General features: G+C 54.0%; 9 protein-coding genes across 9 annotated transcripts; 4 read left to right on the forward strand and 5 right to left on the reverse strand.

Moving 5' to 3' along the window:
* The first annotated feature begins 755 nt into the window (after window positions 1-755).
* On the forward strand, window positions 756-4,804 carry EV422DRAFT_64046 (armadillo-type protein). Its single transcript, XM_053074267.1, has 4 exons — window positions 756-1,813; window positions 1,890-2,392; window positions 2,466-3,740; window positions 3,813-4,804. Exons 1-4 carry the CDS (start codon window positions 967-969, stop codon window positions 4,548-4,550), a joined length of 3,363 nt encoding a protein of 1,120 aa, XP_052925495.1. The 5' UTR covers window positions 756-966; the 3' UTR covers window positions 4,551-4,804.
* A 166-nt stretch (window positions 4,805-4,970) lies between these two features.
* On the reverse strand, window positions 4,971-5,678 carry EV422DRAFT_567699 (ETC complex I subunit conserved region-domain-containing protein; the record flags this gene model as incomplete). Its single annotated transcript, XM_053072569.1, has 3 exons — window positions 4,971-5,009; window positions 5,082-5,377; window positions 5,576-5,678. 3 exons carry the CDS (start codon window positions 5,676-5,678, stop codon window positions 4,971-4,973), a joined length of 438 nt encoding a protein of 145 aa, XP_052925496.1.
* Window positions 5,679-5,966: 288 nt separating this feature from the next.
* EV422DRAFT_64049 (uncharacterized protein) lies at window positions 5,967-9,059 on the forward strand. The gene is made up of 7 exons (XM_053074268.1): window positions 5,967-6,237; window positions 6,302-6,762; window positions 6,834-7,253; window positions 7,317-7,401; window positions 7,463-8,110; window positions 8,177-8,509; window positions 8,587-9,059. Exons 1-7 carry the CDS (start codon window positions 6,129-6,131, stop codon window positions 8,967-8,969), a joined length of 2,439 nt encoding a protein of 812 aa, XP_052925497.1. The 5' UTR covers window positions 5,967-6,128; the 3' UTR covers window positions 8,970-9,059.
* Window positions 9,060-9,407: 348 nt separating this feature from the next.
* EV422DRAFT_567701 (uncharacterized protein) lies at window positions 9,408-11,347 on the reverse strand (the record flags this gene model as incomplete). Its single annotated transcript, XM_053072571.1, has 10 exons — window positions 9,408-9,503; window positions 9,574-9,697; window positions 9,767-10,012; window positions 10,073-10,161; window positions 10,229-10,375; window positions 10,438-10,513; window positions 10,604-10,701; window positions 10,776-10,866; window positions 10,929-11,125; window positions 11,204-11,347. The coding sequence occupies 10 exons, from the start codon at window positions 11,345-11,347 to the stop codon at window positions 9,408-9,410; spliced, it is 1,308 nt and encodes a 435-aa protein (XP_052925498.1).
* Window positions 11,348-11,451: 104 nt separating this feature from the next.
* EV422DRAFT_64194 (peroxisomal biogenesis factor 11) lies at window positions 11,452-12,370 on the forward strand. Its single transcript, XM_053074270.1, has 3 exons — window positions 11,452-11,725; window positions 11,792-11,810; window positions 11,889-12,370. Exons 1-3 carry the CDS (start codon window positions 11,662-11,664, stop codon window positions 12,193-12,195), a joined length of 390 nt encoding a protein of 129 aa, XP_052925499.1. The 5' UTR covers window positions 11,452-11,661; the 3' UTR covers window positions 12,196-12,370.
* Window positions 12,371-13,158: 788 nt separating this feature from the next.
* Window positions 13,159-16,935, reverse strand: EV422DRAFT_64179 (ATP dependent DNA ligase domain-containing protein). Its single transcript, XM_053074269.1, has 4 exons — window positions 14,430-16,935; window positions 13,611-14,359; window positions 13,366-13,553; window positions 13,159-13,293 (listed from the first exon to the last, which is right to left on the reverse strand). The coding sequence occupies exons 1-4, from the start codon at window positions 16,699-16,701 to the stop codon at window positions 13,284-13,286; spliced, it is 3,219 nt and encodes a 1,072-aa protein (XP_052925500.1). The 5' UTR covers window positions 16,702-16,935; the 3' UTR covers window positions 13,159-13,283.
* Window positions 16,936-19,015: 2,080 nt separating this feature from the next.
* EV422DRAFT_64276 (uncharacterized protein) lies at window positions 19,016-21,659 on the reverse strand. The gene is made up of 5 exons (XM_053074271.1): window positions 20,061-21,659; window positions 19,849-19,985; window positions 19,726-19,773; window positions 19,291-19,625; window positions 19,016-19,216 (listed from the first exon to the last, which is right to left on the reverse strand). The coding sequence occupies exons 1-5, from the start codon at window positions 21,536-21,538 to the stop codon at window positions 19,166-19,168; spliced, it is 2,049 nt and encodes a 682-aa protein (XP_052925501.1). The 5' UTR covers window positions 21,539-21,659; the 3' UTR covers window positions 19,016-19,165.
* A 140-nt stretch (window positions 21,660-21,799) lies between these two features.
* EV422DRAFT_530278 (uncharacterized protein) lies at window positions 21,800-23,768 on the forward strand. The gene is made up of 10 exons (XM_053070379.1): window positions 21,800-22,031; window positions 22,110-22,153; window positions 22,229-22,247; window positions 22,314-22,340; window positions 22,410-22,455; window positions 22,517-22,588; window positions 22,654-22,856; window positions 22,932-23,008; window positions 23,093-23,341; window positions 23,405-23,768. Exons 1-10 carry the CDS (start codon window positions 21,899-21,901, stop codon window positions 23,579-23,581), a joined length of 1,047 nt encoding a protein of 348 aa, XP_052925502.1. The 5' UTR covers window positions 21,800-21,898; the 3' UTR covers window positions 23,582-23,768.
* EV422DRAFT_530280 (WLM domain-containing protein) lies at window positions 23,769-25,426 on the reverse strand. Its single transcript, XM_053070380.1, has one exon. It carries the CDS (start codon window positions 25,206-25,208, stop codon window positions 23,955-23,957), a length of 1,254 nt encoding a protein of 417 aa, XP_052925503.1. The 5' UTR covers window positions 25,209-25,426; the 3' UTR covers window positions 23,769-23,954.
* Between the last annotated feature and the right edge of the window lie 595 nt (window positions 25,427-26,021).

Below are 26,021 nucleotides of genomic sequence, written 5' to 3' on the forward strand. Positions count from 1 at the left end.
GTGCGATGTTTGGCATCATTGGAAAGAATCTGACCTCTCTATACCCTACACAGGCAATCATGGGCCACCTGCGCTATGTCGGCTCCTTCCCCGGGCGCGTCATGCACGACCTCTCCCAACCAAACCTCAATGTCCAACAACGCCCGCCGGGATTCCTAGGTGGGATGCAATCACAGACCTCCTTCGGATCATCCACATCCTCGTTCGGCACATCGTCGACCAACCTGGGAGCGGCGTTTGGGCAGCCACAGCAGACGCAGAAAGAGCCCGTGCAGCAGACGGCTCCGTTGCCGAAGGTCCCAGCAGCCGAGGCGTTTTTGTCGATTTGAGATCTGCTGTTTTGGCCACTCTGTTGACGGAGTTAATCGGGTTCCCCTTCTTCACTTTTCGACTCCCCTTGTGACGTGGCATCGAGCTGTACCTGAGACGATCTGTCGCCATTCAACTGTATACCCCCCCGCGTTCGCTCCTGTACTTCTTGAGCATGTACCTTCCAGTTCTTTGTCATCGTTCGTAACGAAGTGTCCTTTTTGGGGTTTTTGGTTCTGCCTGTTCTGCCTGATCTATTGCTGCTGGCCCTATTGATGTTTCCATCTCTGCCGTTATCCGCGTTTCTTCAACGTCTGTTTTTGTGTTGATGTATGTGCTCTTTTCTATCGAGATTGAGGGAGATCTATTTGCATATCTGCTTCGTATTATATATATTCTGTTGTGCAAGTCATCGTCGTCCCATCTTCGCCGTCCTGCGCGTACTCCAAAAGATCGCAATGAGATGGAGGGGACAAAGGGGACAACCGCGTCCGTCGGCTTTGCCCTGGGTTCTCATGTGCAAGCCTTTGGACGAATTCATACAGTAGGTTTTTCGCTCGTTATAGATAGACCTTTGGTTGCAGCTGCAACGTCCGTGCCACTTTCTTTTCAAGTCTGCTCCGACAAGGCCTTTCTTGAACATCCCGTTAGCAAAACATGGCATCTGCCTACCAACAAATATGCGCTGCACTGGCCGGAGCTACTTCACCCGACCCTAACGTCCGCGGGCCGTCCGATACACAGCTGAAGCAGTGGGAAACAGAGCCAGGGTTCCACTCAACACTGCAGGACGTAGCAGCTGACGTTACTATCGATCTTAAATTACGGCTTCTGGCGGTGATCACCTTGAAGAATGGGATCGACAAGTACTGGCGGAAGACGGTGAAAGTAGGGGCGGTGCAGCCAGCGGAGAAGGTCAAAATACGTCAAACGGCTCTAGCGGTCCTGCTCAACGAAGAAAACGACAAAATTGCCGGTTACAACAGCCTCGTTGTCTCGAAAATCGCACGCTGCGACTATCCGCAGGAGTGGCCGGACCTCCTCCACACGCTGTTGCAGACGATACAAACCGCATTTGTGGATAATGCGCATGAGGTTGAGTCGGAGCCTGTGCGTCGCCGCGTGCAGCACCGCGCTTTGCATGCGCTGTATATGGTTGTGAAGGCGCTGTGTTCGAAGATGTTACCGACCAGTAGGAAACTGTATCAGCAACTCGCGCCAGAGCTTCTGAGATACACGGCTACGATCTATACAGATCGAGCGGACCGAGCATTACAGCTGCTAGGGGAGCTGGTCCCTCGTCCGGGAGAAGAGCACCTGCTGCAGCTGCATTCCGGTCGGCCTCAGGATGCGGAAGCGGAATCGTGTTTGCGGCTGGCCGCTTTGGCGCTGAAAACGTTGCGAAGGGTGGTTGTGTATGGGTTCCGGGAGTGCCACAAGTCGCCTGAAGTGGTGAGCGTTGTGTCAATGCTCGTTGAGTATTTGCGGAAGTTTATGCCTCTGCGTGAGTTGGTCTCTGCATTTGATACCGTTAGTGTGGTATCCAGTCGCTTATCATTTTCCACCCTCTGGCCATTTAGGAACATCTGTACCACTACACCCGACCGGCCTCAAACGCTCCCTAAACACCATCCTGCTGCAAACCGGCAAAGTCTACCTAGACATGCAAAACCACGATGTCGCCAATTTCGTGCGGATCCCATCAAGTCTCGAGGTCGTCCGGTTCTACTGGAGCATAGCCGAAGAGAGCGCCGTACCCAATGACGATGTCATATTAGAAAAAGTGCTTATCCACTCCTTACGGCTGTTGAAGAACCTCATCAAAAACCCGGCGCTGAACATCCCGGCCGACCGTGATCTCCTCACCACGGTGCCAACAAACATTACTGCACGAGCGAGCACGCCGTCGATCAGAAGGGTCGTGTACGATCGTCTCCTCACGCCTGAATTCGTGAAACGCGCATGCGAGGTGCTTGTGGGGCGGTATATGGTGTTGACGGAGGACGATCGGACGTCCTGGGAGGACAATGCGGAAGAGTGGTTTATAGAGCAGGAGGCGGATCGGTGGGAATACAATCTGCGGGTATGTTACACATTGTAGAGATGCCGAGGTCTATCGGGATGCGTGCTTACTCGGGGGTCGCCTCTCTTTTCAGGGTTGCAGCGAAAAGGTCTTCATGGACTTGATGTCAACGAACAGAGATACGTTGCAACCGGTTGTGATGAGCATGCTTCAGATGGCCTCTGGGGATATCACCAACCCGGACGATTTCAACGCCATACTACTTAAAGACGCAGTATACTGTGCCGTCGGACTTACAGCGCACGACATGTTTGATTTCATCAACTTCGAATCTTGGTTCCAAACGAAGTTACTGGCCGAAGCCACGACAACAGATCCGCGTTTGACACCGTTGCAACGACGAATCGCGTGGTTGATCGCTCAATGGCTCCCTGTACAGCCCAGCCCGACGCTCTATGTCCCGGTGTACCGGCTTCTTATTCAATTGATGTCAGGCAACAACGACATGGCGGTTCGTCTGACCGCCGTATCAACACTAAAAGCGGTGGTGGATGACTTTGGCTTCGAGCTCCAACCGTTCCTCGGATACGTCCAGCCTGTCCTCGACTCGTTGACCGCCGTCCTCGGCGATGTAGACGGAGTGGACTGCTTGGGCGGAGTGGTCAGCTGTCTCGCTACTGTGGTTGAGCGGCTGGAAGGCGTGATCGCACCACATGTGGATACAATCATGGGGATCGTGCCGATGCTGTGGGACGCAGCTGACGGGCAGGAGTTGTTCCGAGCGCATATTCTGCACATTCTCTCCAAATTGGTTGTTGCGCTACGGGCTGATTCGGAGCAGTTGCACCCGTTCATTATCCGCGTTCTTACGTATAGCATCGATGTGCAGAATCCTGCGCATGTGTACCTCCTTGAAGATGGACTGGATCTCACGCTGGCGGTCCTGCGCAACGCCAAGCGGTGCACCACGGAGCTGTTTTCGCTGATGGGGTTCATCGTCCGTGTTCTCGATTACGGATCCGAGTCGTTGAAGAAAGCGCTCGCTATCGTCGAATGCTTTGTGATATTGGACATTCGCGTCCTGGATGCACACGCGCGAGGGATCTTGACGCAGATCTCAGAAACACTGGGTAATCTTAAACCAGAGGCTTCACAAGCCACTCTCCGCTGCCTGGACAGTATCATTCAAGCGACCTCTGCGGACCCACACTACTCTGACGCACTCAAAAGCATGATGCTGGAAACAGGGCTCGTGAATCGGATTATCACGACCGTGTTGTCTGATACGGAGCTGGCTGTGGTGGTCGTGGGGTATCTGAAGATTGTCGCGAGGCTTGTTGTGGAGGACCCGGCGTGGACGTTGGGCTGTTTGGTGGATGGGAGGACCTTGACGGCTTGGTGTGAAAAGGTATGTGCCCGCGCGGACGTTATAGCATTTGTGCGCTTGCACATGACTCACTGGTTCCGTCTGATCTGATAGTGGGACAACATGGGGCAGGCAGCCGACCGCCAACTCACGGCAATAGCTCTCACATCTCTCTGCACTATTCTTCTACCCTCGCCACAATCGCCGCAATCTCCCAGTGTAAGCCACCAACAATACCTCGCCACTCTCCAACCCCACCTCCCCACCATTCTCGGCATGGCAAGCAGCCTAATAGCCGAACAACGGTCCCTGAAAGAATTCAAACGCGCGGGGAACACCAGCACGGGCGGCGGCCGACACAAGCATTTCGTGCTGAACGGCGAGATCGACAATGATGCAGATGCGGACGACGACGTGGATAACGATGATGACGAGGACGATGCCGAATTGGAGCGGGATGGGTACGATGCTGATCTTGATGTGGACACTGCGGGCGTGCATGATGTGGAGGGGTTCCAGGCCCCACACGCCCAACGACGGAAAGCGCTCCTGAAAGCGACGCGAGACGCTGCACTCGTCCGACTGTTTCACGGCGTCTCAACCCAATCACCACTGACTTCGATCCCACGACGGGCGAACCGAACGCGGATGGAAACGGCCGTCGTGTGCGCATGGGCGAGGATTTTGGCGGGGTTGGCTGGCGCAAACGCAGCTGCGGTTTCGGCGAGCGCTGATCAGCAGAGTAGAGTGAGGGCGTATGAGCTTATCGTCGGTTTACTGGGGAGTGTAGATGGGGTGGAGGAGTTGAGGGCAGCTGTGGGGGAAGTTATAGGGGAGGGGGTTGTATTGTAGAGTTGCTGCATATAGAGCCACTCCATATATTCATACATCGACGGTAGTGTTTGAGAACTAGAAGCCGATCGCTGCATCGGCGTACCAACGAGCATGGACGTAACCTGCAACCAGCGTGATTTCCGGAAACATTCCTTCAATGTGCGAAATGTTTTATCTATTGACAAAATACCCTCATAGGCAGAAAAAGTCAATCATCGCAGTGATAGATGCAACCTGGGTATTTTCGGCCTCTCTGATGGAGCGCTGCCCCGGACTCCTGACTATCAGCAGGGTCCGAGGTGACCCACATCGGAAACCCTCGGTTGTGGCCTTCCGCTAGCACCCGCCCCCCTTTTTCAAGCCACAACCACATCAGACTCGGCTTTGGGTTTCGTGATTATCAGCGACGGTTCACAAATCGATGCGTCGCGCTTCTTTCTACTTCGTTTTGATAAAGCGGAGTTTTCCAGGAACATACTAGAAGCACAGATCAAATGTCGTCAGCAGACGGGCCCAGAATCCGCCATGTCGCATACACCTCCCACCCACCTTGAAGTTATCCGCATAAGTCTTAATCCTGAATTTCGCCTTTGCTGGCTCATCGACCGTGTATTCCCACCCTTGGCGAAGCGCAAACCTGATAGCCTGCTCCCTATCGGGGAACTCCATCGTCACACCTTGTACAGGGTCGTGGGAAGACGCCCAACCCATCAAAGGGTTCTCCCAACGCTCCTGTACGTCGAAGGAGATCACCCACTTTTCGGCTTTGCTGCTGCCTTGCTGTGTGGCGGAGCGGGACCGTTGGTAAATTCGGATGGGGCGGCGGGTGACGTAGTCGGGCACACCTATGGATGTTGAAACGGAGGGTTAAGCAGACGTCTATATGCAATCTGTCCAGCCACGTTTCCTGTTCCACGCGCCGACCTGCCGCTCATTGAAGCATCGTCTTCCTAGTTTCGCAACGCTCAAGTGCTTGCGCAAAGAATTCCAAAAGCCATCCCAAACTGATCCTGCAAGCCCTTTGTCGAATAACAAGTACTCACCAGAAGCAGCATCAGCCTCGAAGATGATATTTCCACCTTTCGGGTTGGGGATAATGAGTTCAGCGTCCTTGTCGGCGGTCTTATCGCCCGACAGCGACTCCATCTTCTCGCTCGACACGGCGTGGCATGGCGTTGTGCGGGAATAGGAGCGCTGTTGCTTTACTGAAGGAAACGACCGTGCAAGCGGCGAGGAGCGGACGAGTGTACGAGTGCACTGGCGCAGAGACATGATGCTGGTTGTTACTATTCGCCTAGGACTTCGTTGTTGAAGGTATCATAGCGCACGTTTGCTCGTCGCCGTTGAGGTTGTTCGCCGTCACAGCTGAATTGAAATGGGGCTGCAGTGCACGTGACAGCAATAGAACCGCGTAAGAGGATTCCCAAATCGCATTCCCAGTCGTCGCTTTTTCGGTCAGCGTTTTGCACTTTTGGACTCTCACATTGAGAAGGACTGGCAGTGGGATCTGAAACCGTCATTCGTGGCTGGCACTTTCTCGGCCGCAGGTTACTGAGCCTGTATATTTGCACGGTCTTACCCCGCTATAGTCCAGTCATGGGAGGAGACAAAACTTCCCACCACCACCGGTCCGGTTTGAAGCAACAAAACAAGGGCTTCAAGTCCCGGCACTCGACGAAAGGACAAGTCAAGGCCAAAACGAAGGGTTGGTTGTGTTTGTAATGGGCATCACCTCACGACTCCGTTTGCTAACTGGGTGCACACTGTAGGAAAGGTCGATGTGACTCAGTCGGTAAAGCACAAACACAATGCTGTTTCGCATAAGGCGGACCGAAGGAACCAGGCGAAACTCATTCAGCAAAAGAAACGCAACGACCTGGTCAACTTCAACCGATTGTTCTCTGGAGCGAGGGGCGCACCAAAGATTGTAGCTGTAGTTCCACTATGCCCGGACGTCGACCCTCGCCAAGTCGTCGCTGACCTGTACAGCTCACTAGGGGAAACGATGCCCTCTACTGTTGGCCCAATTACCCTGAATGTTGAGCGCTACAAGCAAAAGATACAGTTCCTAGCGCTAAACAGGAACTTGTTGGATATCTTGGACGGTGTGAAGATCGCCGATTTTGTTGTGTTTGTGGTATCGGCTCAAGTCGAAGTGGATACATTTGGGGAGCAATGCTTGAGTGCTATCAAAGCTCAGGGCGTCCCGTCTATCCTCAGCGTTGTCCAGGTGAGGGAGGACTCTGAATTGATGAATGGGAACTTATAGATCGCAGTGATTGACCTTCGTTTCTCCCACAGCACTTGGACAAATGCCCTGAGAAGCAGCAAATAGACATCAAGAAGTCGCTGAACTTGTATATGGAGGATCATTTCCCGGAAGACTCGAAACTCTTCAACACGGCCACAGAGACGGAAGGACTAGCCACCCTACGATTCATCACCCAGCAACGACCAAAACCCATTGCGTGGAGGGATCGTCACGCCTATATCGTACCGGATACTGTGGAGTTTGTCCCGATTGAAGGAGATGAGGAGTCCGGAACCCTGATAGTCACTGGATATGTCCGCGGTAATAATCTTTCGGCGAATAGGCTGGTCCACATCCCGAATCACGGTGACTACCAAATCAAAGTGATCACGTCGGCTCAAAGCGCTGCTCAGTCAAGCGACATGGCGCTCGACGTTACAATATTGGACCAGCCGGACCCCGCTCAACAGGTGCGCTACGGCCGGCGAATACGGCGGAGGAAACCGACAGCTAACATTCCGTCCTTTGCGCAGGAGTCGCTGGTCGTTGAGAACTCCCCAAATCCATTGGATGCCGAACAGACGTGGCCTACCGAGGAGGAGCTGCGTGAAGCTGATGGTAGCTATCTTTTACTAGCCTCTGAGGTCTGGAATGCTTGCTCATCTTAGCGCCTCCACAGCCCGGGTCGAGCAAATGGGAGGAATCGTCGAAAGTGAAGCGCCGGCGAGAAAGCCACGGAGAGTACCCAAGGGTACGTCTGCATACCAGGCGGCTTGGATCATGGATGACGAGGACGAGGAGGAAGACGACGAAGATGCAGAAACTCACAGGAGCATGGACGTCACAATGACCGATGCGTCGGGAGTATCCGGAACCACCGTTGATTGGGCCAGCATGGGCCTCGGGCACAATGCTGGGGCAGATGTCGAGGTCGAGGAGGAAGAAGAGTACGAAGATCTTCAGGAAGATGACAAGAAATCATCTGATTTCGATGACGAGTACGACGAGGACGAAGAGAAGATGCAATACGATGCATACGTCGATAAACAGAAGCAGGAGCGAGAAGAGAAGGAGTTCCCTGACGAAATCGACACGCCAAAAGATCCTGCGGCTCGAATTCGGTTCCAGCGGTATCGTGGGCTGAAGAGTTTCAGGACGTCGCCATGGGACCCATATGAGAACTTGCCTGTAGACTATGCCCGGATTTTCCAAATCAAAAACTTCAAGCGCACGCGGAGACGTGTGTTTGACAGTATCGACGAAGAGGGTATTGCTCCAGGAACAAATGTGGTGCTCCATATCCAGGCTGTTCCTCGGGCCGTGACTCGTAAGTAACAGCCGAACAAACCAGCAGTCAGGTGTTCCTTCGGCTGACTTTGTCATCACTTCACAGAACGGGACCTCACCCGCCCCTTCACACTCTTCACGCTGCTCCCCCACGAACAAAAGTTCTCCGTGGTCAACTTTGTCGTCTCCCGCAACGACCAAGACCAAGACGCAGTCAAGTCAAAAGACCCCGTCATCATCCAATCAGGGTTCCGTCGGTATATGGTTCAACCCATCTACTCCACCGACACCCGTGGTGGGAACAACAACGTGCATAAGTTTGAGCGGTTCTTGCAGCATGGCCGCACGTCCGTGGCGACGGTGTATGCGCCCATCCAGTTTGGCCCTGCGCCTGTTCTCATGTGGAGGCCACAGGAGGGTGGAAATCGATGGGATGCGGGTAAGCAAGTTTGATGCACTCCACAATGTCTTCATTGCATCGTCTAGTACACCAGTCATTAACTCCGTGCATTGTAGAACACTGCCCGCCAATGCTCGCTCAGGGCTCCATCCTCGACCTCGACCCCTGCCGCATCGTCTCCAAACGCATCATCCTTACCGGCCACCCCTTCAAAGTGCACAAACGCGGCGCCGTCATCCGCTACATGTTTTGGTCCCCGGAAGACATCAACTACTTCAAACCCGTCCAGCTCGTCACCAAGATGGGCCGCGTTGGGCATATCCGCGAAACCCTCGGAACACACGGGTACATGAAGTGTATCTTTGACGCCCCGTTGAAGGGGCAGGATACCGTGTGCATGTATCTGTACAAGCGCGTGTTCCCGAAATGGAATACGAGGCTGTTTGTGGATGCGGCGGGTGCGAAGGCGGATGAGGCTGTGGCTGATATGGAGATGTGAGCCCCTGTCTGAAGGTATCTAGCCTTTTCTGAGATAGACCTTATGCAACTCGCTCTAGTCGTATTTATTTCGCGTACACCACATTTCCATCTTCATTTTTTGATCAATGATATATATAGCATATCGTATCTTTTGAAAGAGACGTTAGACTTATGGCTGCATGTGGTCTCGCTGGAGCATATCCGCCGAGGAGGCCGTTTGGGCGGGATGCCTCGGCAGATACCCATCATTTGATTGCAGTGATTGAGGGCAGTTCCGCCAATTGATGCAAGGTGCACAGTTAAGCAGACTCTGGCGCAGTCTTAGATTGTGTGCGGCCGTTATTGTCCAACTGTCATGCCGATATCCTCAGGCCTAGAACTACGTCGTGCTGAGCACCAATCACTATTAACCTTCATAGACTACAGAATACGCCTGGGGATCCAACGACTAAATCTCCTAAGAGATAGCAAGACGCTGTATACTAGGAAACGGATCCTCCTTCGCCGTAACCACCATCTGCTTCTCATACGATACATATCCCTTCAGATATCCCTTCAAACAAACAAAACCGTTTATACAGTGCCCGCAGAGGTGGCCGTAATCTCATTTTGGTTGAACTTACCTTATCGATCATGTTTGCAAGCATACATCCCACATCGTCGAGCGTGGCCTCTGCGCCGGCCAAATGCAGCGCTTTTTGGAACTGGGTCATTTGGATCCGGGAGCTGGATCCATTCAAGATCCATCTGCCAAAAACCAAAAGTTCACCGGTTATTCCCCGACCCCTAACCTCCCCCCTATCATCCGGTACTCACACTTTCTTAAACAACTTCCGCACAGCCAAAGCCCTCGCCCTCTCCACCGTCAAATACGTCCCTCGATCAATCAAATCCCTCTGCAGATCATACAAACTCTGATCAAACAGTTTGATGTCGCCGCGTTTTATCGCCGTTACGAAATTGCCGTAGAGGTAGTTTAGGGCGGGGTATTTGGTGAGCAGGGTGGGATGGGGGAGGATGCCGAGGATGAAGCGGGCGGGGACGAGGTAATTTAGGATTAGGCTGGTGGGGTAAGGGTGGTGAGTATGTATGGGAAGGGTTGCGATAGTTGGCAGGGCTTACAGTCTGTTTTTGACCAGGCGGGATGATGCGCCTTTCTTTTTGAGCTGGGCGTGGCAGTGCCATAATGCGAAGGAGAGGTCCTCGTCCGCCTGCAAAGAAAGATAAGCATCAACATACCCTCCTGTGAATATGATATGAGACTCGGTCGATCCGTACCTTCTTGTAATTCTCGTTGTAGAAAGCCAGCACGCCAACATGGTATTTAAAGCTCAACTGATCCGCGATCGGGAATCTTTCGAGGCCTGGTAGATCACCTGCTGATATTGACCTAAGGATCGTTGGACATAGGTTCGTTTGTTGCAACTACGATATCGTGCATTAGTCGGGATGTGGTGGGGGAGAAGGTGGGACTGTAAGTGACGTACCCTGAAGTATATGCGGAACAGGAGGTTGACGATGTGATATGTTCCCCATTTTCTCGATTTGTCGGCTGGGGAGAAGCTGTAGCATGCATTCCACCAGAGTGAGCAACGGGCCCGTTTCCGATCCCGTTTTTGCGATCTTTACGGAATCCGTTGTGGGGAAACATACCGATCGGTCACGCAATACGAGAAGGCCTTATTCATCGATCTCGCCGCATCTTCCAGCCGCCCCGCTTTCTGTCCCGTACGTTGAAGGTACGTATCCGCCTATATGCGTAATCCAGAAAGATTCAGGAATCCTCCGCTCGCACAATCGTCCTCACTTCCGACCCTGTGCGCACCTCAATGCTCAACGCTCGCAAATCCCCATCAACAGCGTAGAGCACAGGAAGACACCACCGTGTCTGATTGGTAAACACCTGGTGAAAAGCCCTGCGAAAGTCAGCCACCCAAAGCTTTCTCCCGTGGGAGCTCAAAACAACAACAACACTCACTGGGCGACCGTGTTTTGCAGCTCAGCAGCGCGCACAATGCCAGCTTCGTCTTCAACGCTGGTGCTCCGCTTAGGAGAAGAGGCAGAAGCAGACCGCCCCGAGCCCTCCAACGCTCTCAGGACTCGTAAGTGACCCCACACCACCTCGGCCCACTGCTCGTTTAACCTGCGTCGGACGGCGTTTTCGACCACCGAGCCCTTTGTGATCACGGCAGATAACAACATTCCGTCGTTAGTTGAAAGTTGATGGACGCGAGAATAAAGAATTTCACTCACATGTGCTGCTTGCAAAGCGCCGTTGAGTTGTCGGGCGTGGTCATCGCCGATTTTCAAAAGTGCTGCCAACGTGGTGCCGTCTTCGACCTCTGCGGCGCTTGCTATCTGGTTCAGATAGGCTTGAACCGCTTCTTGATTCCCCATGTTGCCCTTGCTGAACCACCCTTGAACTTATGTATGCTGGAGCTTTGTACGGGGGGCTTCTCTAGGGGCTTCTTGGAGCCTTTCAAAGCAGACAAAAGGGGGACGGAAAGGGCGAACGCGACACGCGGCTCTGTTAGAACCCGTTACGAACATGCTGGTTGATACTTAACGAGAGCGGGCGCTGCGCCACTTCGCACGCGCTGATTCATGACGGTGTTCCCGCTCCCTCCCGGCAACATCCGCCGGGCCCCTTGCTCAACTTCGACGACTTCCAGTTTGCATTCCCCACAGAAACACTCGCAGGCACAGCGAAAATGACCGCCATCATATCTACCCAGACCCACGACCACTTGGTCAAATACCTGTCCACCGCAACCGGTAAGAGTATGCGTGCATTGCATCTCAGTCGAGAGGGCGATGATGCTAACCACCTTCTCCATATAGGTCGCGACAGAATCCACAGGTAGGGCGAACCAACCGAACGACCCATATAGAGCTAGAGCAGGATAACGGGGCGAATGACTAACGGCGAGACCTTCAGATTCGTGCAGTACTTCTCCCGCTTCCTCGTGTGGCACGGCCAGAGGAATGGCTACGACAAGGATCTCCTCGCCCGTTTGACCAACCTCATGGGAGCTCTGGGACAGACGAGGAAGCTCATGCGCGTCGGGCGACAGGTCGAGTTCTTGAGGACTATCCAGAAGGCTGCTGGCTTGAAGGACGATGTTACGCGTTTGACCACGATTGTCAAGAACACGTTCTTGTCCCTTTGGTTGGCCCATGATACGTGCCAGTGGGTGAGTTGTGTGCGAGCGATAGCTCTCGCGAGCGGAGCGAGTCCACTGTAATATCGAGCGTTAGCGAAGTACGAGCGAAGCGAGTTCCGCGCCGCAGGCGCAATAACTGTGAGCGATAGCGAACAATTCTCTCTTTAGGCGAGCGAAGCGAGCCCCTGTCTTCCGCTGTGAGCGATAACGAACGTTCGTTTTTATGATATCGCGCCCAACCTCCTCGTCGCGAGCGGAGCGAGAAAGGTATCGTTCAACGGTCCATCCGTCCAACCAACCAACCTCGCTTCGCTTCGCTTCGCCTCGCTTCGCCTCGCTTCACCCCAACCTTCCAACCGTCCAACCTAGGGCATCGTTTCAATCAACAGGCCTTTCATTCATCCATCTAACCGCGACTCATTCTTCGCGGGTTTCATAGGCACACGGCGCCGGAGTCGTCAAATTCACCAACATCACCGAAATCTCCCGCCGCGGTATGAAGTGCTGGCTGATAGCCCTGACAGCCTCCATCCTGGGCAACCTGCACAAATCGCGCGTGATGGAGCTGCGTTACGCGCATGAGGAGAAGATTGTGCGGGCTGCCAAGAACAAGGGCGTGCCGGATGAGGTGGCTACGCAGACTTTGGAGACTTTGAGGCGGTGGGTTTTGTGTTTATTGCTTGGATTGGGACCGCGATGATGGTCTGATATCTTGTGTGGAAAACAGTGACAAGGTCAAGCAGAACCTGGCGACGTTCCAGGACGCACTCGATATCTGCATCCCGGCGACGGGTCTTGGGCTCCTCAACATTGAGAGTGGATACATTGGTCTTATCGGAGCTACCACATCTATACTCGGCGCCAGTAAGTGACATCGTGACTGGAAGTATATTTTCTTGATCGACGTGCTGATACGTCATTCTTCTTTCTTTGCAGTCACGCAATGGAACAATACCCGCTAGATTTCAACACTGCGATTTGTATATATGCACCAATTCATTGCATCTACGCAACCGTATTGTGACTGCCAGAATGTGCTATTATAACACTGTAGGAAATAGATTTGAGCATATGTATGTAGCTGAAAAGGATCTTCCTGGGGTATCTACCGCCGCTGTGACGAATGACGACTACATACACACGAGATCTACCCCAAATGTTTTCCTTCCTCACCCGCCCCTATCAGGAAACACAGGCACATACCCCCTCTCATCCGGCCGTCTCCCCAAATCCACCGCATCATCCACCCACTCATCTGCAACCACATGCACACGCCTATGAAACCTCCCCTTCATCTTCCCCAACACGACATTGATCGTGCGGATCCGATCATGCAGCACCTTTGTCGCGGAGGTCGTCAAATTTTGCTGTATCTGCTGTTTACTTTGCCCCGCTTCATTCCGCCGTTGAATCCCAGCGACAGCATCAAGGAACGCATCCTCCCCTCCCTCCCCCTCCCCCCGACCCTGCCCCGCCGCCATCAACCCCTCCCTCACCTCCTCGGCATCAACAACAACATGCGTGGTATGTTCCCCCAAAGCCCCACAAATAACCCCGCCTCTTGCCCTGATCTTAAGCGCCAGCACGTCCAGCCTCGAATCCAGCACACGGTCCTCCTGCGGGTTATCGTCCTCGGATTCTACAATGTGGGCATGCGTGCCGTCGGGGAGGGACCAGTCTACCCTTTGCGTTGGTGATGTGTCTGGTGAAGTGGCAAGGAGGGCCCCCACGACGCGAATGTCGGTGTATCGGTCAAGGTACACCCGACACGGTCTGAACAGGCCTCCCTCATGCGGTGCGTCGGTGAAGTACCGTTCCTCGATTTCCTGGATCGTGGTGAGGCGGGATACGGGGGAGGGTGGTCGGTTATCGTCTACGGCTTCATCGTCGTCTGATCTCCCCGTCGATTCGCCGCTATCCTTGTCAAAAAACGGTCGATTTACAGGCTCCAATTTTCGTTGTTTCCGCATCGTCCCCCGTTTCTTTTTAGTTGGATCTGACTCCCACGCTGGCACCTCCATATGGCTAAACAGCTCCTTCAGGGTCGAGACTTTAAGGTCCTCGAAGTAGCTGTCGCCCCACTGGTCGGCGTTTTCTCTGAACATGTGGAGGGTTTTAGGGGTGGCGTGGATCATGAAGCGGGGGCAGAGAGTGATGATTTCGCGGGCGGAGAGGCAAGCGGCGATGTAGCGGGATTTGACGATGTCGTATTGGGCGGCTTTTTTGAGGTTGGACACCTTGAGGGCTGTGTGAAATCGAACATGCACACATCAATCGTTAGTGCTTGGCAGACTTAGGGGACGAGCGACACTTACTGTGTTGGTCTGCGATAACCATCTTGGTTTGAGCAGTCGGGTTCTGTACCACATCCCCTCCATGTTGCGCAATCAGCGTCTCGATAGCCGCTTTATTGACACACAGATTCTTCGGCCCGTCTTTACTCGATTCCTCCGCTTCCCCCTCCGTCCCCGCCCCGGGTAACACACAGAACTGCATCCCTGTGAACAAATCATCACTCTTCGTTATGCGCGACACGTCAATGCCCATATGCTGTGCCGCCACCTTAATAGCGGAGGATAGTGCCGCCCGTCCTCGCCGCTGTTTCTTATTCGCAGGCCCATCCCCTTCCTCGCCCTCCGCGTCAAATTCCCCCTCAATCCCCTCCAGCCGTCTCCGCTTCTGCATCCCACCCCCCTGCACCCTCTGCAAAATCATCGAGAAAGTCGCCGCCTCATCCGGCGTCTTATCCTCCCTCATCGCCGCAAACCGGGGAAACCGTAACGTCCACCCGGCGCCATACGTGTCGGATTTGACAATCTCGAACGCTTTGATCTGCACTACGATAGCCTGCTCGGGCGAGGTGATGATATAGTCCGGTTTCTCTTTACTGTTCCGGGGATGCACGAACCACGCGGGCGGTTTGCGCGGGTCGTATTTCTGCCATAGGCCGTCGACGTTGCGGCGGGAGATGAGGTCGATTTGGTCGTCCTTGTAGCCTGTGCCGAATTTGCAGAAGCTGACGCACCGGCGGGATGGGGTGGTGCCTCCTGTTGTCGTGAAAGCGAGGCTGCTGCTGGCGGCAGGGGCGGTGACGCCGTCGGGTCGTGCGTCCTCCCATACGGCACACATGAACTGCGAAATCCTGCCTCCGCGGCGGCCTTGCCCGAACAACCCGCCCACGACCAGCAGGTCGATGTCGTTCCCGTAGCCGGCGAGGTAGTCGGCTTTCACCTTCACCCAGTCGGTGCTGATCCGTTTGGCGACCAGGTAGCTCGCGGAGGGGTTCTTGATGATCAGCCCTTCCTCGTTGCGTTCCATGCGCTCGTCTAGGGCATGGAAGATATCCTGCACTGTTTCGCCCACTGTGAAAGGGTTGATTTCCATATATGTGGGTTTGGCGCGGAACAGCGTTGGGAGAAGAGCGCGGCGTTCGCGGAGGGGCGTGGTGGCGAGGCTTTTGCCGTTGTAGTAGAGGACGTCAAAGACGTTGTAACAGATGCGAAGCTTGGCGTCGTTAACACCTAGCACCAGAACATCTTTGATAGCACTTTTCAACGACCCAAACGGCACATACACCTCCGTCTCTCGATCATACGCCAGCATCTCCCCGTCCAGAATCATGCTCTGAACCTTAGGATCAATCAAATCGTGAATAGACGGCACCAAGGACCCCTCATCCTTGTTCGCGCCATACGAGGAGGTATAATCCTTCGCCTGTCTAGACCACCACTTGAACTTCGACCCAGCAGGCAACCGCTGCATATGCATCAGAATCCGCTCTCCATCCAGCTTGGTCTCGATGTAGAACGGCTCATTGGTCATCAGTTTGGGCACCTCGCCCAGTCGCTGCACGCTGTGACAGAGCATGGGTGTGAAGGGTGTGAAGAGGGTGATTTCCTGCTGTCCTTGCCGTACCCGGGGATCCCTCAACTCAGACGTTACCCTCGACAACTCGTTGCAGATGTTGTATAGGTCCAGCGCATCCGGGTGCCACTCTTTCAAGATCGTGTTCTCCGATATTCCCAGCTTCATGTCTTTCAGGATAACCCTCGCGATCCACATCTGTTCCAACGGCGTGCAGTTCTTGAAAAAGTATCGTATCACCTCCTGTCGTTCCCTTTGATCCATAGCTACAGTCAACAAGTCCAGCTGTTCATTCACATCCGCAATAGTCACACTGCTCTTATCTCGCACATTCGACCGCGCTCTGAGGAGGTTATACAGAGCCCCGATGAAATCGCCCGCTGTCATCTTCCCACTCTTTCCCGGATTTTTCCAATTGAGCAAACTCTGCGCGTCGTTGGATTTGATGGAGAGGCCTAGGACGTCAACGTAGGTCTTTGCGAGCACTTTCTCTTTCATTTGGTAGCCTTTGCGTTCTTTGTCGAGGTGTGGTAATATAAGTCTTAGAGCTGGGTAAAAGTCGCCGCCTGTCCGCCGCCACTCGTTGATGTACTGCCGTATCTTCTGCCTCTTTGCCTCGGTTCCCTTCTTCGTGGAGATGCTTCTCAAGATTTGCGCTAGGTCATAGAAGGAAGCTTGCGATGCCGTGTCGGGCAACAGCGTTGCATTCGCCTGGCCGTCCATTTTGGTAGGGGACTTCTGCACTTGAAGTGACGCAGTGCTCTAGAGCTCCGGAGTTGGTTCTGTCGTGCAGGTGCAGGTCGAGCTACTCTCGCCTCCACTGTTGATGTTCAAGATTACGGGGCTTCTGCTCAACGGTTGTGACCTGGTTGTGACCTCAGGTCGTGAGAAGTCGTTGGACGCGTTCCCCTCGTTCCGGCGTTTGCAGCAAGGCGATGCGACGTGAGCACGGATTCCAGGCTATGCAACCATGAAGTATTCATCAACGACTCCAGAAGATACAGTACATATACAAATAGACACAGATACCCCATATCCCCACCCCCCCCCCCCCCCCGGCCCCACCCCGCCTCTACATATCACATCACATCACGTCCAGTCCCTGTCCTCACCCGCCCCCATTGGTACACCAATCGCCGCTAGACTCCCTTAAATACACGCCCCCCAAAAGAAACATCAGATACGCCATCAGAAGAACGCATCAGGGCCAAAGAGAGAGGCAGAAACGGAGAGTCGCTCGTGGCGTCCCATCTCCTTTCCTCCCAAGCCCACCATATTCCCATCCTTCCACAATCAATCACGCGTCCTCCTCGACGAAACCCGTCCACTAGTGCGTCTCCCTACCGTTTCCTGTCCCGGCATCGCAGGCATGGCAGGGACCGACCGCACCGTGGGCGCCCCATTCTCTTTCTCATCCGCATCCCCTGTTTCTCCAAGAGTCGCTTCCGTCACAGCGTGCTTTTCGACCAACGCGGCGTCAATCTTTGCAAGGAGTGCGTCCAATGAGGGTGCTTCATTCGTCTCCTTCTCACGCGTCGCGGCAGCCGGGGTGAGCACGGTGTCGACCATTGCGGTGAGCTGCTCCAATGGTGTTGTTTCGTCCGCTTTGTCCAGTTCAGGTACCGTCGTGCCATTCGCGGCAGGCTCAGGCACGTCTGATGGGGCGGGTGCTCCTGCAGTAACTTCCGAGTTATCCGGTAACTCAGAAACTTGTGCAAGAGTAATGACAACCCCGACTTCTTCCGTCTCAGAGACAGCCATACTGACGCTGTTTCTCGCGCTCCTTCTTGTCCGCGCCCCGTTCTTTTCCACAACAATCTCCTCGCTGGTTTCCTCCGCCACTGAAACCTGCTCGAAGGCCGGTTTGCCATCGCTTGCTGTGTCTCCATATATGCCCATGCTCACATCATCCGCCTGGGACGCGGCTTCAAGTTCCACTGCCACCGCGGTGGCAGGTTCCACAGCTGCTGCGACACCAGCTTCTGCTTCTACCGCGGCGGCTTCCGCGGCAGCACCAGCCCGCGTGCGTCTCCTCTTCACATCCAATTTGCCATGACTCCCCTCGTGCAGACCGTTGAGCCCAGCTTTTCGTTGCTTTGGAGCAGGCGATGCGGCAACGATTTCCGCAGGAAGATTTTCAGGAACCCCATTTGTCGAGCTTGTCAACGAGATCTGTCTATCTACCGCCATCTCCTGAACCGAAACACCACTCTCCGTCCGTCTTCGCTTAGCACCCGAGCTGTCATCATCCTGCGCTTTCCGTGAGCTGGCACCATGCTCCTCCACACCCAGACTACGTCGCGTAGAGCCGCGCGTCCGAATCGGGGAAGCCGCACGTGCAATTTCCGCTCTTGTCCGCTTTTTACCGCCTCGCTTGGGACTGGTGGCCGGGGTCGATGTGACGGATTGTTGGTTCACGGTATCTTCAGATGTTGCCTGTGAAGTGGATACTTCGGCATTTTCTCTGCCCCTTTGGGCACTCCCGGGAGTCGATGTGACGCTTACATCCCCGACCATATCTTCCACCATCTCTCCAATGGTTGAAAAAGCGCCCTCATTGTTGGCAGTACCGCCCTCCACATCATCCACCTCCATCGCCACCTCCTCAACAATCTCCGTATCAACAGTCACACCACTATCCGAATCATCCTTCGCCGCAGGCGACGGCAGCGTGCTGTCCGCATCCGCGCGCGGAAGGCCAGCAACCGCGAACGCAGCCCTAGATGAGCGGAGCGATCGGAACGTCCGTTTCACGACGCTTGCGACGGCGGGGACGACGTTCCATATGTCGGAGGATGCGTCTTCGATGGCAGCCGGGAGGATAGGCTCTACAGACATGCTGCCACTGTTAATCAGCGAAGAACGCGAGCAAGCTGCTGGAGACTGAAGCCCCTTCGCTGGCGCCGCCAACTTGCCAGAGCGCGACCGCGACTGTCGATCTGCAGTTCTCCGTAACGATCTGCCCGTCTCCTCAACCTCAGCCCCAAGCTTCACATCCTCCGCCGGCGGAATGACAGTATCGTCCTCCACACCTGCCACAATCCTCAGATCCCGGATTATCTCATCCAACGACCGCGTCCGACGCGCCACAATCTGCTTCCTGCTCATCCTCTGTTCCCCGAACCTACTCGGCGACGACGCCGCAGTAACCGCGGGTGACGACCGCATCGAGCTCCCTTCCCCATCCTCATCCACCTCCACAATGCGTCCCGACCGCGTCTTCCCCTCCGCAACCGCACTGGCACCTCTCGCCGCGGCAACAATCTCCTTCCAGCTCGAGAGATTCTTCTTGACATGCCATTTGAGCGAGACCCGGAATGCGCGTAGGGAGAAGATGCGGAGGTGCGCGTACTGGGCGTAATGCTTGATCATAACATTGCGGTAGGCGGTGATCAGGTGCTCGCGGCGGTGTTTGCGGAGCCAGAAATCGCGTTCGGCGTTGGGTTTCTTTACGGGGAGCTTTTTCTTCTGGGAAGTCCTCGGTGTAAGAATTGTTGATGCTGGGTCGGTGATGTCCTCGCACATTACGGATCCTTCGGCTGAAGAGACCGACTCCATCCTCGGAAGCGGAAGTCGTTTGGCTTTGGGTTTTTTCTTCCCGCTCTTCCCTTTGTCTGGGGTGCCCGTTTGATTCGCCTCCTCTGCAGCTATGAACAAATGGGACATGTATATGAAAAGAATGTTCCGGAATTCCCTCAAGAAACGACTCCGGCGGCAGGCTGCCACAATCATAACCTGTACACCAACCTTTCTTCGCAGCATCCTTCGCTTCCTTCTTGTTGACCCCAATGAATCCTGCAATGAAACCCCACATCATTAGCACTCGAGCATGTATCGCATCAATGCTATCAGTAACTGCAGCCGGATTACCTCTACACTTGCTCGCCCCGCATAGACATTTTTGCATAGGGCCATAAGACTCAAATCGATAATCGTAAGTCAACTCCTGCCCTTCCTCGATCTCGCGGTTCGAGAATATGCCAACACGGCATTCGCCATCCACCTCCCTACAAGGTCGTGTCAGACGTGTTGAAGAAGCCAAAGTAGCTATGCAGCCAACGAAAGGGGGGACTCGCACGAACCATTTCTCAATACGACAGTTCGGCTCGCAGCTATGATTGACAAAACGAGCCTCCGTGCCCTTCCGGCAAGCGTCGATAACCTCTCCTTTGCCGTAATTCAGGAAATAATGGTTCTCATATCCCTTATATATCGTCTGCATCCGTTCGATGCACGTCTCGTCGGAGATGATCTCGCCTCGATACTCAATGACCATCTGGTTCCGCGGGATTTTCGTTTTCACCTTGAGACCGTATCCACGGCCGTTGGTCCAAAACAGGTCGAGATAAGAGGGTAAAGCCGAGGTATCTTGGTTGCGGAATTGCTGGTTCATGCAGTTGTCTCCCGCTGGACAGTATTTGGGGTGGCATTCGATCATCGTGCACCAGTTGAGGCAGTTGTCGGTACAGGCCGGCCCTCCGTCGGCCGGAACATCACAACGGCAGATGGGGATCTCCCATTCCTTTGGCTTGTAGGGTTTGCGTTCGACAAAGATATTCCGGGGTATCCGGACAAACGGGGATGGGAGCTTTGCGGGTGGAGGTGTAGGTAGGGAAGCGCGATGTTTGTTGAGGCACTCCTCGACGCCGCCTGAGGCTTCGATGAATTTGTGAATGTCGTAAGGAAGTTCAAAGTCGTCTCCTTCATCCATCATCTTTAGTCCGTGGTACATAGGTAGAGGGAATGCTGAACGGTGTGATGTGCTGCCTTTTGCCGCTGGGGGTTTTGCTTGCTTAGAGACCTTGCGGTGTCGCCCGGAATTCCGAGAAGGAGACTCGTTTTCTACATCAACTCCAGCGATAACGCCCCTCTTGAACGCGCTGGAGTAGAAACCAGCAGCAAGATAGGCTTTTTTCGCGTAAAGTTCCTGCACCTCAGCAAGTTTCGTCCATCGCTCTTCGGCCTCGCGTGCGTACTTCCCTGGTGGTTTCGGAGGCACTGGAGGCGGCGAAGGCGAAACCACTTCTTCAACAGGGTACGTCTTTCGACGCTTCCGTCCGGGGTCCAAGGAAAGCTTCTTCTTGAATTTCATAGACGAACTCGATTTCCGTCGCTTCTTGGACTTTCCGCTGCTTTCCCTTTCCTCCGACTCTTCCTTCTCAAGCGGTCGCCTATAGTGGACCCATCCGTACAGCTCTTCGGGCAAATCTACCTTCGCAACGCGTCGCTTCAGTCTTGCGCTCTCCAGTGTTGCTGAACCTGAAGAGCACTGTTTGCGAATTCCATACTGAAGGAGCAACTCAGCAACTGCGTTGGTATCGTAGGCACTCTCCCCATTCTCCAGGCCCACTGCATCGCAAAACAGTAATGGCACGTCCTGCTTGAAGAATTTCCGAATCTGCACCCGAGCCGCGTCCTTCGTCATTTGCTGCAAAGACAAGGCTTTTGCGGCCGCCAACCTAGCCGAGAAGCAGTTCTTGTTTTTGAACGACGGAGAACGAGGCTTTCCTTGAGATGAACCGGTCGACTTCTTTGGGCTTACTAGTTCAGCGGTTGACATTCCCAATGTGCTAAGGATGATGGGAAGAGAGGGGGTTTCGGACAAAAGAGACACCTGGTAAAGAGCCGGCCCGCCGACGCCGATGGTGGGAGCTCACGCGGATAAGTTCTCCAGTAAGAGAACGACCTTGGAGTGCACCTACTGTACTAACCCCGACCCTGGTTCGTTTGGAGGCCTGTTATTGCAGGTGCTCCGTCTGTCAGTCCGGGGGAAGAATTCTGAGAGAAATGCTGAGTGAAATGGATGTCTTGTGCTTACAGGCGCGTCTCCCCGGAATCTCGCTTGCTTTTCCAACTCGCTTCTTTCCCTGCTTTCTGCTCGGTCATTGAAAGTGCAAAAAACAGACTTCTTTCGCACCCCATGGACGACCAGGACTTCCTCGCTAACGACGACGACGACGACTACGACTATGAACGGACTCAGCGCGCCGCTAGAAACCTCGCGGCCCTCAGAGCTCCAGTCACTTACAATATCGAGTTCGAGAAACTATTCAGTCGGTGCCACCCAATGCCTTGCAGAATGTCACACTTGAGCGCTCAGTTGGACAGCTGACCGGGTGTTTCGTCCACAGATTTTATGGAAGCTGGCATTATCGATTTAGAAGCGCCTTATCAGGTTCGTGGCAGTCTGCATACCGTGAGGTCACATTCCAACCTCTAACCTCTGACCGACGGGTTCCCGCTTCTGCAGAGAGAAGTTGTTTGGAACGGTATAGGGCTTTGTTTGATTGAATGAATCGCTGAGGAAGGCGACACTGAACCCTTGCCGTAATCAGACGGGAAGCAAGGGCATCTGATAGATTGTAAGTGGGCCGCACACTGTCTGCGGACCTCTGACGCATCCTAATAAAGCCATTGATGTGATGTTGCAGCACTCGTAAAGAACTACTATGTTCCCCCCGCGATCTTCTCAATACGGTGAGTGCAGGGACATAAGGCTGTGGAGCAGCTGAGTGCTTGATGCTAAGATGCCTTCCAGGGAGAATCCCCTCGCAGAACATGACATCAGGATGGCCATCGATGGGAAGCAGCGTTTGACCTCCATACACAAGTATGTGCCTGTTTACCCCCGAAGGTTACAGCTCCTCCACCGTAGAAGCTGAATACCACCTCCAGCTTCATGCACAACAGGATACCGCAGATCGACTCGGCCGACGGAATGAGAATCTGGTTCTCGCATCGGACGAGGGTCGGAGCAAAAAACCGGGTCATGACCGAGCTGGAACGGAAGGAGTTCAAAAGTAAAATACTGACGTGCGTGGAGTACCGCCAACTGAGCGAGGAACAGGAGCAGGAGATCTTCCGCAGAGTACAACTCGGTAAACTCTTGCGTTATCGCTTTTGAAGGACTCGGGGTTCAATGGTGTATCTCACAACCTCAATTACATCGTTAGGCATGGCTCTGAGCACAGCCGAGAAGTTGTTTGCGAACCCGGGCCCGCTGGCTGACTTTGTACGAGAGCTCATGGACGTGCGTATCGCTCCAGCACCCTTCACTTCTCCAGTATCCTAATCACATTTCTGATTCTTTCCGCATCGTGCTGTCTCTTCCCAGACCTTCAAAGACCTCTGCTCAATGGTGGACTCGAAACGCAAAGTATCCTTTCAAATTCTCCTCCAAGTCTACCTCACGGTCGTGGAAAAGCCCCGGAAAATCTGCTCCGCCAAAGAACTGGAAACAAAGCTGAGCAAGAGGGAGGATGTGGAGGAGAAGGACCAGATCTTGCTCAAGAGCGTGTTGGACATTTTCACAAACTTTATCAAGAAGTATCCCGATGTGTGGACAACGCCTACTAAGATGGCGGTGAGTACTTAGCTGTCTGTCAGTTTATGGTGTCCGCAACACTTACTGTGTCACCTCCCCCAGCCAATCGAATTCATAATGTGCGCCTACCTCATCGCCACAAAGGACTCCTCAGAAGCCGAGATTGCAGAAAACATCATCAAGATGCGAAAGAAGATTCGCGAGAACTTCATCGATGTTCGCTCGAATCAGCGGCTGTACGCGTTCATTAAGGATTATATCGACAACAAGATTGAGTAGGCTGGTATCGGCTTGGCCGTGGAGGACGGTAATGGGGTGACAACGCAGCGTATGGTCTCTCCCCTTTTGCAGTTAAGGGGGTTACCGTGGCGTAGGATGTGTGTACATCGTTTACATACGTAGTTTTGTGCATGTGTGCTTGGAGTCGAATTCTGAATCCTTCATCTGAAATAGAGATCATCCTGGTTTTGCGATTGTGCATTTATTGTTCATAGACACCAGCCACGACACTAGGGAAGTTTATGCTATCGAGAAGGTACTGTACTGCCTGATACGTGTACGGGTACAGAAAGGATAACCCAAAAAAAAAATTATGGTAGGCAAAGCCAGGGGTATATATACGGGCCAAATGCCCATCCGATAAGGGCTGTGATCACGCCTGCCGCAGATATTCACAAGCAGAACACATCCGAAACATCTCGGAGTTAATAAACGTGCATCGTGAACAAGCCCATCCCTCCACTTCCGTTCGCGATACTTCCCTTTCCATCCCTTTGGAGCGTTTAGGCGGCGGTGTTTCCGGCCGGTTAGTCGCGCATGCCTCGCATTGCAGGACCATTGGCCGATTGAGAAGGGTGCAGAGCGGACATGGCCACTGGGTGTCTGCGGATGCTGTGCGGGTATGATGCTGGCCAGAAGCGATGGAAGAGTTCCGCGGCCGTTTCCGGTCCTTATCGGTCGACGTGTTGGCTGACGATTCTCCTTTGATTTGTGGTCCTGTATCGTCATTCTCGTCGTCGATCCATATTGGTTCCGTCCATACGCTTTTCGGCGGAGGTTTGTAGGTACCGGCTGCCTCTTTCGTATCCCGTGAGCTCGAGGTTTCCAAACGAGGCGGTACATCTTCATCGTCATCCAACACCCAGATAGGCTCATTCGCAGCCGGGGTTGTCGCATTCACCGCGCTCCCATCCCCGACATCCTCCTCAACATAATCCCCTTCATCCGCCTTCCCACCCGCATCGCCCTCCTTCTCCGATCCATGCTGCGCGTTCCCACACCATATCGCATCCTTCGCCCTCCGTTCCGCCGCCATCGCCGCCGCCTGGGCTGGCGACAGCCCTAGCTCTTTCAGCGGCACGCCCTCGGAGCCCCCAAGTCGCCGGCCGCCAGCGGGGATCATGACCTCGTTAATCTTCCTCCGCTTCTCAGCAGCCTCCATAGCCTTCTGTCTCGCCAAATGCGGTGGCAAGTCATGTCCAACACCCTGCCCAACCCGCTTCCCCGGCGCAAAGAACCCATCCCCCTTCCACCCCTTCGCCACCAACTCATCATACTCCTTATTCAACCCATCCAGAAACTGATAAAACTTCGCGTCATGCGGCCCGCGCACGATATGCGTCAGCTCATGCAACATGGTCCCCAGCACGAAAACCATATCGTAGAACGAGTCCGGGTCGCGCGCCGGTCGCAATCGGATTCGGATTTCGAGGCCGCGGTTGACGTTGAGCCCGAGGAGGTTGGGTTGGGTGGGGAAGAATTCGCGCAGGGTTTTGACGTGGAAGTTGTGGGCGCGCATGAGAGGTTTGACGAGGGAGGCGATGCGGTGGAGGATGTGGAGGGCTGAGGAATGGTTTTTGTACTTTTTGAGGGCGGTGACGTGGGTTATGTGTTCGTTGAAGGCCATGGTTGCGAGGATATGTGGGGACAAACGACGAAGCAGCCACAGGGGACTACAGGACGGAGTAACAGTACAGTACTCGCTAAAAAGGGCCCTGTGCTTCTCGATAGTGGTGGCAGCGGGCCTTCCCGGACGTGTAATACTGTACCCTTGGCTGTACCCTTGTTCCCCTGTCGGTGTCTCAGCGGTGTCTCTGAGTTTGCGTCCCTTCGCGGGCCCAGGGCTGGGCCCAGGGGCAAACGAGCGTAAGCGAACGCGCGCGGCAAGCAAGCAGCGCAGGAATATAAAAGAGCACCCTCATCCGCATGCCCTCTCAACTTTTCTTCAACCAGCTTTCACCACTTCCGGCTATCCATTAGTACCCTTGGAGTTGACCACGTTGGGTCGGGCTTCGGTGCTCTGGAAGGAACAAGAGCAGGGGCGATGTGGTCGCTGGTTAAGAGAAATCTAGACCCTTCGCAGCGGGTTGGACATCCCGTCGCATCGTCCCTTGGTCGTGATGGCCGGTTGGGGTGGAATGCTGGTTTTACCATCGAACTATGTGGAGGATTGTGTGGAGGATTGCGGCCGCTATGAGAAAACGATAGAGGTACGTGCATTTGCTTTTCGCCGTTCTTCAAATACGTTAGGCGATTGTACTATTGTCAATCGGCTAACTAATGAGCCTACGGTGGTCCCAAGCCCACAAACCTCTTTCGAGAGGGAATCCAGAGGGGTTAGCACTAACTTGTACTCGTCGAAAACTCCTATCTGCTATAATATTGTCAAAGCCTTGCGATCCTGTAATATACAGTACATTCTTTCAATATATAATTTGTA

The sequence above is a fragment of the Fimicolochytrium jonesii genome (genome assembly GCF_025526975.1).
Source record: "Fimicolochytrium jonesii strain JEL569 chromosome Unknown EV422scaffold_12, whole genome shotgun sequence".
Classification (NCBI taxonomy): Eukaryota; Fungi; Chytridiomycota; class Chytridiomycetes; order Spizellomycetales; family Powellomycetaceae; genus Fimicolochytrium; species Fimicolochytrium jonesii.